Source organism: Poecile atricapillus, chromosome 1 (genome assembly GCF_030490865.1).
Source record: "Poecile atricapillus isolate bPoeAtr1 chromosome 1, bPoeAtr1.hap1, whole genome shotgun sequence".
In the NCBI taxonomy this organism is placed as follows: domain Eukaryota; kingdom Metazoa; phylum Chordata; class Aves; order Passeriformes; family Paridae; genus Poecile; species Poecile atricapillus.
Window position 1 is genome coordinate 7,411,836 of NC_081249.1, and position 12,808 is coordinate 7,424,643.

At 36.9% G+C, this 12,808-nt stretch overlaps 1 protein-coding gene across 4 annotated transcripts in view; it reads left to right on the forward strand.

The window, feature by feature from the left end:
• CASK (calcium/calmodulin dependent serine protein kinase) overlaps positions 1-12,808 on the forward strand; it is a 188,376-nt gene that overhangs the window by 41,775 nt on the left and 133,793 nt on the right. For all 4 annotated transcript variants that reach the window (XM_058838045.1, XM_058838055.1, XM_058838064.1 and 1 more), the window contains exon 2: positions 8,382-8,494. In XM_058838045.1, the coding sequence (XP_058694028.1) occupies positions 8,382-8,494 (113 nt within the window). The remainder of the gene's footprint in view (positions 1-8,381; positions 8,495-12,808) is intronic.

The window sequence follows — 12,808 nt, forward strand, 5'->3', positions numbered from 1 at the left end:
GGACAAAGCTCTTTGCACAGCTGTGCTTTAAGCTGAACCAAGCATCTGCCCTGACTGAAAAACAACACAGTAAAAAAGGGAGAATTGGTTTGTCTGGGGTATTTCTGAGTAGTTTTAGTTTCTCCTTTGATTTGGTTGAGTGTAACTGTGCCCAAGCTGTTCTGGGATGACCCAGTAGCCAGAGGGGCTGCTCTGCTGAAGAAATGCTGGTGAGGCCACAGTCTGGGATGGAACAAGACTGTGGTACACATGAATGAAATAAAAAAGTTCTCCAAATAGAAAACGAGAAAAATAGAGATCATCATCTCCACCTGATGAGTCGAGCCTGAAGGTGCTCTACAACATCTCTTCTTTTTAAGGCAAAGCTATTATTTTTAATATACTCCCTTTTGTTCCTGTAATTGAAGAGCTTTTTTTGACGCATTTGTTCATTCTTGCTGCTTTTCTTCTCGCTGTTGAATGATTTAATACCTAAAGTAGTTTTCCTTTTTTGTTGTTTTCATTCGCTTCTTCCTGATCTTCTGAACTTTTTCTTTGCAAGGAAGAGAAACAGGCAAAACACTTGGTCACATATTAAAGGAGTCTGCTAGGAGAACAGCAGTTTTAGTTTTTCTGAACACTCTTGAGCTGATGCTTTTGATTCAGCTGCTGGCTTGTGATTTTCTGTGAAATGTTACAGAATGTTCGAGTATAAAAATAAAATTTTGAGGATTTTGTTCTATGCATTTATTCCAGTACTCATGGTAGAAATGTATCAGTGGACAAGGCTCCTCTTATTTCTCCCCTCTCCTGTTCAAGTACTAGAATCTGTGCTTTGATTACCAGTCTTTTCTGGCCCAAAATAATTTCTTGCATGAGGTACAGATTCTCATCTACCTCAAGGTGAACCAGAGAGAAAGTTACATTTGTCATCAGTTTCTTGAGTTCTTTATTGCTGAGGGGGCAGAATGTTTCATTTTAGCTTAATGAACCAATTTTGATTCTTCTTTCATACCAAGAGTTAAAAAACTAGTCAAAAAACCCTTATTGGAAAGTTCCATTTTCTGAGATCCTCATAATTATTTATACCTCAGGGAAATGTCTCATCATTTACCTGTGTGTGCTTAGTACATACATACCTAAAAATCGTTCTTCTTCCTCCTTTCATCCATCTGGAAATGGGACAAATAATCAGGCACTTCCTTGAAGATTAATTCTGGAATCATAGTTTTGGACCTATATGCTGTTCTAGTGAAAAGAGTGCCAAGTGTGTAATCTTGCAGCAAAAGCAAATTAATAGTGAATCATTGGAAACGTATTACCAAGGAGGAAATGAGTTTAAAAAGGAATCTCTGGAGCCAAGAGCCTGAACTCTTTAAGAAGTCTACTTAGTAGTTACTTGAATTTGAGGTCTTGACCCTTTGCTAGGAAATGACCTTTTAATGAGTTGAAAAATAGGAAGTGAGGGGAGATCTGAGGACAGGCTCTTGAAGGGCTGCTCTGTGTCACCAGTAGCTGTTGCTTCTGTTTGGAGCGGTCACCAACTTCAGTGTCCGGCAGACGTGACCTCGAAGTGCTGTGCTGTGACCTCCTGTGCTGTGCCATGTGGCCCTGCCACCCTGGGAAGCCACCCAGCAGCTCCTGGTGGACCTTTCTCCAAAAGGCCTTGACAAAGTGCATTTCCTATTTCTGTACCTGCTGCACCTGCAGTGTTCAGAACAATTCTTTTAAGACCATAAAACCTCTTACTACAATATTGATTGAAAACAGATTTTTCTTGTCCATGTGTTGAAGTAAATAATTATTGGCTAATGCTTGTTTTTGAAGAGGAAGATAGTTTCTGTTTTCTTAAAAAAAACCAACAAAAATGGAGGTATAATTTTTGATAGCAACAAGTACATGTTCTGATAAAATTTATTAAGCACATCCCTTCAGAAGGACCCTCCAGCTTAAACCCTTTTGTGACTCTATGAATAAAATAGCAGAATTGATAAGGGTAAGGTCAGTGTTAACAGGTAATTGTGGAATTCAGAAAATGAAGTGTATGTGAACATAAAAATACTTTCTGAGTCCTTTGTGTATGAAGAGTGTTGTAGGTGCCTGGTGCTAAATATTTATTTCATGGTAATAGAACAGCAAATTTAGTGAGCATCTTATCTCAGTGTTCTTCCTTTTCCATCCCCACAATATCCCAGCCAGTCAGTGTTAAAGAAGAGTTGTTTACAAACTATAGATACATTAAAGATATTTTTACATACCAGTATCTGTTTATAATGTATGTATGCCTAAGAGATTTGGTAGATATACAGAATGACTGATAAAGTCATTCTGATTTTTTTGCCCAATAAGAAGAAAAAGCAGACCACAAACCTATAATTTTTATTGGTTGAAGTGGCTGATCATTTAAGGATAGCTTATCCCCCTTTTAGCTTGGAGATATGAGAGACAGGACAGCAGAAGAAATCTTTCTGCGTGTATTTTGCTCTTACACTGACAAAACCATTGAAAAAAACTTACAAATTACTTCAGAGAATCTCTAAAATTGAAGGTAAATATATTTTTCAGTTTGCTGCATGAATTCCAAACATAGCCTAAGATTTTCTTGGGGAGTATTTCCCTTTCACAAGCACTGGAGTGCTGCTGCTTTTCTGGTTTTCTTGTGGATGGAAAGCAATGGTTAAGAATTGGTGTTATATATTTTTTTTAATTTTTTTCTCTTGGATTAATATTAGAAAGTATCTATTAATATATATTAGGATGAGATCCAGTGAGCTGCGGTCTTGTGCTTTGTTCTTCGTAGGTTTCGCTCTAAAGCTGAGTTTAAACACAGACTTGGTTTCAAAGATGTGAGCTGTTGAAAAGTAGAAATAGAATGTGATAGAAATATTGCTGTCTGGGAACTCAGTTTTGTGACTTGTACTGGGATATCTAATTTTCTGAAGTATCAGATCTTCAACCCAAATGTTCTTCTGTGCCACAGTCATCATAATGCATTATTTTAAATTTTCCTTTGAGAATAAAACAAAAAGTGTCAAGCCAGCATTGCCAGTGATGGCTTTCTAAATGTGGATGCCCTCTAATCTGAAGTGCTATTTCACAGCAAGGCTCAATCACTATTTTAAGCTGCAGTGCCATGTGTAAATGAGCTGATACAGTGACTAATTGGAGGTTTAATTAATTTTGGGAATACTTAATTTTTGAAAGAGGTTCACTTCAATTAAAGGCAAAGGGAAAGTTAAAGAACAAATATGTGCTATAAATTGTGTGGATGAGTGAAGAGAGAAGAAGAATATGTCTCTTTAAATGTAGTAGCAAATTGTTCTCTTCCCAATAATTGTCATCAATTTGAATACAATTGTTTTGAAAGTATTAATCATGTTAGGACAAAGCAGAGTTTGCTGCTTAGGTAAGCAAATGTACAACCTTTCAATAAAAAAAGAAAAAAGGGTATAAATGTCTTCTAGAGTGTATACAGCTACGGTATCTTATTGCATCAAACTGACAAAACCATTCTTAGAAAACACTGATATTGATCTGAACACTTGATCTAAAATGCTGAATTAAGGTGGCTTTAAGAACTGTGTTGCATGTTTCAAGTTCGTAACTATTAAATCTTATTAAATAAGGAAAAGGAGTCCTGGGTGTTTTACTTCTAAATGGAAGGTCAGTTTTAAAGGAGCACTCTGTTCAGTGGAGGAGGTATTGCTCATTATATGGGGTTTTTTCCTATCAAAATGTTTAATTTGTGTTTCTTAAGGTTTTTTTTTAACTTAATGAAAAAGAAATAGAGAGCCAAGGTGCCTTGTTTTATATAAAGTTCCTCAAAAAACTGGGACTCACTTGGAAGAGATGTTGAGCAAGTTCATGATGATCTGATATGATCTAAGGCTCTGAAGCAAAGGGGTTCAGGAAGTGTGTGTTTACAGGGATTCCATTCCCATAGGTTGGCTCGGTTCATTGAGGGACATGGGAAGAAAACAAGCTGTGGTTTATTTCAACCACAACCAGTTCTCCTTGCAGACCACCAGGGATTGAAGGGAAGGAGACAGGAAAGAGAACAGACAGATAAACTGACAAGATTTGAGTATAAAAAGATAGTTTGCAATATATCGGTTTATGATCATTGTCCTTGAAGTCCCAATGACACACGAAGTAAAATAATTTAAAGTGAAGGAGATGATAAAAAAGGCTTTGATGTTATCAAAGTTTTAGGGTTTTATCCTAATTCAGGTGTTGTACTCCTGAAGGAGAAAGTAATTAATAATTGATTTTCTTCAAGTTTGTGTCTGTCTAATGGAAAATTAACTGCTCTGTGCTAGACAGTAAAGTTATCATCAGAAAATAGTTTCAGTAGGGTTAAGGTTACATCAGGCTTGCTCTGGTAATTTGAAATCTTGGGCTCATGAAAAGACATGAGACAACCTCTTTAACATTTAAGTCCACATTTTCTGGCTTGTGTGTACTCACTAACTTCCTCAGTAATGTAACACTTGGATTTCCATCTTCTCAAGAGAGCAAAACCCGTCATGCATCCCAGCTTCAGATTAAGTTCATACATTTTGGATTTTGGCGTACATTGTAGGTGGGATTCTGAGTGTTCCAGGTGTTGGAGTGTGCTGCTGCCAACCCTGATAAAATATCAGTGAAGAAATCATCTGTCCTTACTGCTTGCTTGCATGTTCTAAGGCTCCTCATATTTGAGCTGGTCTGCAAGCTGACTGCAGAGAAGGATTTTGCAAGCTTGGGTTATGTCTGTTAAAGGTAGCATAGAGAGAAATTAAATAGAAAGCACATCACATGATTACAGTTTGTATGACTTAGAAAATAAAGTCTTATACAACTTAATTCAGTTACTCTTAAGAAATAAACAGTCTTATCTATGCCTAACAGCTTTGATGATCTGTGTCTGAGGTTACAGTTGTTCCTTCCCCAGTATGTGTCACCTCTGTACTTTAGACCTGTAAAATTTGAACTGCAGGGTTGGCAAAATGAGCTTTAGAGATTGTCATTTAGCAAGAATGTGATACTCATTTCCCCATCTGCAGGCACAACTGTTGAACAGCTCCTCATTTCAGCTGAGAGATAAATTGTTGTAGTTCCTTTCCTCACTGGGTGGTTTCAGTGCTGAGACTCAGCATGACCTGAAAGACTTTTGCTACTCAGCTTCTAAATGAGGCTTCAAGCTCTTGTGCTGGGAAACACAGATTCTTGTTTTCTGACTCAGGTTATACAGCATTACTGTGAGCTGTTTTAACTTAATTTGTAAACTTGCTGTGTGCCATTGCAGCTGGAGAGGACTAACTGCAACCATGATTTATTTAAAAGTTCCTTTGTGTTACTTGGCACGTGGAAGTGATGATGTCTGCTTAATTGATCAGGGCATGTCTCGTGAATGATTAAAAATTTCCTACAGTTGGACTAGTAAAGCTTTTGTTGTGATGCTATTGTCATGTGAAGCATTCATCTGATACAGTGTCTTAACACTATTTTGAGGCTGTGTGTAGCTTGGGTATCAGAGAGAGTGTTTTGAAAAAGTTGGAAGTCTGAGGTTTGTAAATAGCTGAATCTTTCTTCAGATTGTGTTTAAAAGTATTTTTATTTCTGTGTGAAATTGCTGTATTGTTTCAATAGAATGAGTTAATTGTGGGTGTCAGTGAATTCACAGAATCATAAAATGGATTGGTTTGGAAGGGATTCCAGACATCCTTTGGTTCCAACCCCAATTCTTGTATTCTGTGCTGTACAGCACATTTCTTTTACTTAAGAGTTTTTGGCATTCCTCAATCCAAGTAGAGAAGTAGAAGTCTCTGTCATAATCATAGTGAAGTTTCAATATGGCCATAAATTCTGAAACTGTAGGGGTGTCTCTGTACCTTTTCTCTTATAGAACTGAGTACGGTGCTCTAAATCTTTTGTCCCAGATTTAATATGCAGGAAGGAAATGACTCAAGTCTGGATTTTAAAATGTTAATGGAAGAAGAAATCAAGGCATGGCTGTACAAGATAAAGGTGGGTTACACACAGATCTGATCCTCTCAGAGCTGCAGTTTGTAGGCTGCTTTTTGATTTATGATTCCTCCAACTCTCTTTGTCTGCTCAAAGCACATGCACACACTCTGGTGGCTGGGCAAGCTCTCCTGCCCAGGCTTGGCAAAACCAGATCTAAAAGTAGCTCAGCCAACAGTGAGAAATATTGTTACTCATTGAGTTTGGATGAATTAACAGAATTTGGGGATCTGTCTGCAAGTAGGGATGTGGTCTTGTGAGGTATCTCTGCACTCAAGTGATCTGCTCTTCCATATCAGAATATGCTAAGAGCATTATTTAATGTCTCCAGAAATGCTTGGGGGGAAGGGGGGGAACAATGATAGTGAAAAGAAAAAGGATTATTTGAATGAAATACATTTGGTTTCTAGTAATTTATGACCAGTTAGGAATGAAAGGAGGTGTTGCCAACATTATTCCAAAGCTGCGGTTTAGTTTTTGAAATGTTTTTAGATTAGCATAATCTAAATGTATTTATAGTATTGTAAAGGAATTTTACTTTGAATGCTAAAAGAGGAAGCAGGAACTTGGAATAAGAAGGTGACACTGATCAATATAAAGTGGAACATTTTCATAGAAGATGGCTTTTGAAAGTGGAGAAGGGATTCTGAGTCAATAGCTGTATCCTTCCAATGCCAAATGAAGTCAGTTGAATCTTTCATTTAATGATGGTGGATTTTTATGTTTTAGAGTCTTAATTGAACATCTGTTCAAAAATATCTGTGGTAGTTTTTGGTAAAAAAACAAACACTGGATAATAGTGGGGTGTGGATTCAGAAGAGAAAATCGCCATCAGTGTGGGGGATTTCATTGTGTGTTTGGAGCAAGGGAAGAGGAAAACAAATATGCGTTTTCTTGACTAGTTTGTTCTGAGTACATCACGTGTCCATCATTGTGCTAATAAATACCTTGCTTACTTCTCAATATTTAGATTGGGATTCATTGACTACTTTGGATATTCGTGTTCTTTGTCAGAAATAATCCTATTTCAAGAAATCTTTGCAAGTATGTTGAAAGAATACAAAACCTGGATTTTAGCTATGTGAGTACAGGTCTAGTAGTGTGATGAATTACACACTTCAGATCATCTGGTGTGTAAAGGAATACCAAGAGCCAGTTATTAAGGTTTGTAAGTGCCCTCAGAGGGACATTTCTGCCTCCTCGGGGTACCTTTTATTTTGAGAATGGTGTTCCTTTGAAATCTCATTGCTCAGAAACCTGTCAGCTAACTTCCAGTTCATTGTTTGAATGGAAGAATTTGTCTTTCAAGCTATATTAAAGCATTTATTTCACTCAGCAGGTGAATGCTCACTCAATAGACAAACTTGTGAACAAAGACTCTTTCCATCCTCAAATTTTCCCTCACATCTCTTTGAGAAGACTTCAGAAAGGATTTCTTTAGAACTCACATGTCTGTCATTAAATAAGTAGCAGTAGAAAAGGATTGATTTGCCACAGTTAGTGCACTCTTGAAACAATCTTATTCAATTTTTATAACATACTAATATTTCATGTTTGAAAGCTTGACCCACCATGTTTAGCTGACGGTACTGGTTGTTATTAACATTGAACAGAAGTTTCCATACTGTAAGTTAAGGCACCAAGGATTTAAATTGTCTACCAAAAGGTGCTTCCAAAAATACATATTTGTGCTGGTGGTTTTCAAAAGGTTGCCATTGTTCTAACTGATGTTTTGGCAAATATAACTTCAATTTCAAAAAATAATTACTCTTTTTTATTTGAGTGCAATATTAACATTTATCTGAACTAATTCTGATCTTTTCGTCTGTAACTTCTGGGATTCTCTAAGTGCCGTAGGTGAAAGAAAATTATGAGCTTTTGTGGAATTACAAAGTATTGTAATGGAGGTTGGTTATATCTAGCGATACCAAACTTGAAATAAACCGAGTTTGTGTAAAACAGACAGACTGAAACAGCTCAGAATTCTGTTACTCTTGTCGTTGTCCAATATCCTTTCTGATTAGGACTGAAAGAAGGAATGGGTTTCTCACCTCTATTTTTCCCCCTATTTGGATTTTGCATCTAAATAAGGTCCATTTAAAGTTTAATAATGATGTCAGTTACATATTACATAAGGTTTCTAAGAGTATTTCTAAAGGGGCAGGGGAAGAGAATATGTCAGTAATGCAGGAAAATGCAGAACTCATGTGATGTTCTTTACACCTGTCTATAGTCAGAACTATTAATTTTACATTCAGTGGGCAGCAAGGACAAGAGGTATATTCTGTGTAAATACTGCACTTAAATGCACAAATCAAAACCTTGTTGAGAAGTAAGGGAATGCAGCACAGTGAGGAGGAGAATGGTTATTCATTGCTGGTTTCTCTGCGTTGCAGGGGTCCCTTCAGCGTCGTGCGGCGATGCATCAACAGGGAGACGGGGCAGCAGTTCGCTGTGAAGATCGTCGATGTAGCAAAATTCACTTCAAGTCCTGGATTAAGCACAGAAGGTAAGAATTAATAATTAAGTAAACTCCCAGCAGACAGGTTTTATTGATTTGTCAGCCTTTCCTATGTTTGTTCTCTCCATGATACTTTTTGGTTTATATTTTCTTTTTTAGTAGTTTTAAAGCAAAGTTGCATTTCTCAAAATTAGCTTGGTGCTTGAATCTCTCATCTTTAGTAGTTGCTACAGATCTATACAGTGGTAATCATAAATATTAGAAAGATTGTTAGGTCTAAGCCATTTCTATTTCTGTTTGGATTTTTTTCTTAAGAATGTGAATTTTGTAAAGAAAAAAACAGTTCTGAGTCAAAAAAGCATACACAGGAAGTAAACCAAGAGCACATGAGTTGTGTTTTTACTAGTCTAGATTTAGCAAGTAATTTTCTATAAATGGATGAAGGCTTGCGATTAAAGTGCAAAATTATATAAAAATATATTTTTCATACAGTCAAGATTACAGGCAATGCTGCAGAACTGCTACAGTGTAAACACAAGGCTGTAACTCTCTAACATATCCTATTTTAGAGTGAAACAATCTATTTTTAAAAAGTTGAATACACAACTTGTGTGTGCATAAAGTTCTTTTACCCTATATCGAGAAGAGTGTTGCCAGCTGAGTGATACTTGCTGTATTCTCAGTGTCCTGTATTTTTTTTCTGGAGAGCATATTCTTCTGTACTTGTAATGTTTTTGGGGGATCCACTGATGATATCAAAGTCCTCATGAACCCAACTTCAGCAAAAAAGGCTCAATGACTTTTGTTGGTTTTTATAACAAACAGTACCATGAACCTTAATAGCTAGCTTGATTTGCAGGGTAAATCATAAGTCTTGCTTCAAATTTTACCAGGTATTTTCATTTAATAATGCCTTTTTTCTAGCCCTCTAACAAAATATAAGCCACATTTTCTACAATATTCGTCTTCTGATTAGCTCCATCGTGGTTTTGGCAAGTTATACCAAAACCATTGCATTCTGAGCTAGCTCATTAAAATGCTTCGATATCTTTTAAATAAGTTGTGTCCATATTCTTTTTTTTTTCCTAAATCTCATTCTAACTGCTGATGATAGGACACATTTCTGCCTTTAGTGGAATATTGCCTTCCTGGCTCCATGACACTAAAATTCAGCCTTTTGGGGCCATGAAGAATTTCTGAAAGGGAAAAGTTACGGGCAAAAGAGAAGGGGCTCATCAGGAGGAGAAGAAAAGCCAACAGTAATAGTAGATTCACTGAAAAAAAAGGGTAAATGTGGGTGATTTGAGATTTCTGTCTGGGTCAAAAGAATAGGCATGGGAGTGTATTAAGAAATCTTGGGGTTTTCCAATTCCACTTTTGTTGTATCGTAATTTTAATTCAAGGTAGCAGGTCATTGAGGTACAATCATAAACATTTTCTGGATTTAGTGGAGCTTTGTTTTGTTTTGTAGTTTTGGATTGTTGTTTGGGTTTTTTGTACTTGTTGTTTTAGGGTTGGTTTTTTTAAAGGTTTTGAATTGTTATGCCTTAGATTTATAATATTAAGACACAAAGACACATAAGTATGTAAGTGAGCGTGGAATGAGTTCTCACCTCTACATAAAAATGTGAATTTTTTATTGATTCTTTCCATCTTCTGTGCTCTTTGTTATTCCTCTGTTTTTCATTTGGCTTGTTTTGTAGTTGGGTTTTTTTGTTTATTTAGGTTTTTTTTTGCACATCTATTCTATCCAGGTTCTAGGGGGTGTTTAAAGATTTTTTTTTTCTAGTTTGTTTATTTCTGATGTGGCATTCCTTAAGAACATTGGTGGGCAGCCATGATGATGGTATTGGTAAAAAGTAAATATACCTGTGAACAAGCTGTGTTTGTAAACTGTGTTAAAGTGTGAGCTATAATGAATTGATAAGGTTAACCCTTGGAGGTATTCTTTACCTTGAAGTTTTGACCTCTGCAAGTTCAATTTGCTCTTAAAGGTTATTTTTGCACAACTCTCCACCTCCAGTCTTTCTTTGAGGCACAGGAGTGGGAGAACAGGACATTCTGCATGTGAGGGAGCTGATGACAATTCCTTCCATTAATTCATATATATCTAGAGTGCTCAGAGCCTAAGATCCCTATATGCCTCTACACCTTCAGATTAAATCTAAAAGGTCTTTGTTCTTGAGTGTTTTTACACAAATACCCCTGTAGGATGATGTGTTTATGGGTAAGAACTTCATTTTTGTTTGTCAGCAGTGTACTCTTGTGGCAAAGGCAGCCAACTGCAGAGCACTGCAGAGGGGTAGCCAGCAAGGCAAAGCAAGTGATTGTTCCCCCTGTTCATCCCTTGTGAGACCACACCTGGAGCACTGTGTAGTGCATAGCAGAGCTGGCCTCAGTTGGTCAAGCCTTAATGAGAGAAGCTGAGATGAGATCTGGTGCTGTCTTCAATTAGTTCATAAAAGGATGTAGAGCAGATGGAGCCAAACTCTTGATTTGGGCACATAGTGAAAAGACAAAAAGCCGTGTGGACAAATTGCAACATGAAAAAATGCTAATAAGAGACAAAGAGAAGAAAAATCTGTGCCTGATTGCATGGAGAGTTCGTGGAGAACATCCTCAGAGATGCTCAGAAATGAATTGCACAAGGCCCCAAGCTGCCAGGTCTGTTTTGACCTGCTTGGAGCAAGAAGTTGGACTAGGTCACTTCCAGAGGATATTTCCAACCTAGCTGATTCTGTGGTGTTTGTAACAACAGTCTGTGTGTAATCTGTGGGCCAATATAGTTGCAATACTATATAGGGAGAAAATTTAGGCATAGCAGTACTGTGCTAAAAAGGAGATAATTTAAAATTAGTTTGGATACAATTTTTAAAACCAGTTTTGATTTCTTTAACCTGTGAGGCAGCTGGGCACCAAATATGTTTTTTCAAGGGCCTATTTTCTAAACAATTCATTTAGAAAAATGCATACTGGTGTCTTACAATAATGGTATCTCCTTGCCCCAGAGTAAGATAAACTCAAAAGCTTCTCTGGGCTGATGTGTTACCAGCTGGTGTTATTGTGGGCATTTGTGGCATATGATGGAGAAGCCACTAGCTCAGAAGACAAACTTCAATCAGGTATGGTGTTCTTTCCTTAAAGCTGCTCAGTACTCATAGCATGTATAGACACAGACATCTCAAGTGATTTTTGTGTCTCGCTGCATCTCTGCAGTGGTTTGATAATAGCAGGGAAAATTAATGCTATGTAATGATGCCTGACAGCTAGCAAATCTAATCTAGGCTAAATTCTATTGGATTTATGTATTAGTATTCATGGTCTTGCGTATTGTGTATCATCAATCTCTGTAGTGTTGTAATTCAACCATATTAATGAAGTATATTGACACCTTGTCACTATTCAAGTGGCCATGTGATCTGGTGGATGAATGTTGAATATTATATATGTTGACAGATTCTACTACAGTTCACTCATAGCACAGAGATACAAAAAAATCAAAAATAAGAAAATGTGAAGGTTGAATATTTTTAGCCATAAGAGTCTCTTTTGTACGGTGCAGCTGAGAGAATCCATGTGGAAGAGTATTTGATGCTCTCAGAAGCCAGTAGTAGTAGACTCATTGACTATAAAAAAATATCAGTGTAAATAAACTTATTTTCAAGTACAGCTTTTAGTTGCTATACTCAGAACATTTGGTATAGAAAACTGTGAGAAGCATGTTCCTTTGTTCTGAATTTGTTCCAGCTCACATCTTAGTTTGACTATCCATTACCTCTGCTGCTCTCTTTACATCCCATGCATTTGCTCTTGTCTTTCGTTTTTCTCTGCACAGCTGGCTTGTCTGATATTTAGTTACCTGCTGTAACACATAGTATCTCTTAAATGCAGGCACCATTTCTCAGGAAGAGAATGGTGATCAGTCCTTACTACTTAGTAAAAGCCAACACACATTACTTATCTGCCTTTTCTTAAATCCAGATTGCTTTCTTCTAACATGCTGAGTGTTTTTTGCAGCAATTTAAAGGGCAGTTTTGTGCTTACAGTGCACTGAAGTTGTTTTTTCAGGATTTAATTCAACATATATTGGATTCTCTTGCCTGTAGTTCGTTTCTATAGAAATGTCCTTACGAATAAATTGATTCTAAAGTGATCCAGCCTTCTAAAAGTCTACACCTTATTTATTAGGTTGATGTGTGTGGTTGACATACAGGTTTGTATGCATTCAGGCCACTGTGAGGCTGAATAAATAAGCTGATAGGGAGAGATTGAGGTTTCCTTCAGAACCCAAACTGGTTCTTCTGGAAGCAGGCTATGAAGACAGTCTGCAAAATGCTTTTGTCTGTGACAAAGAGCAAAACT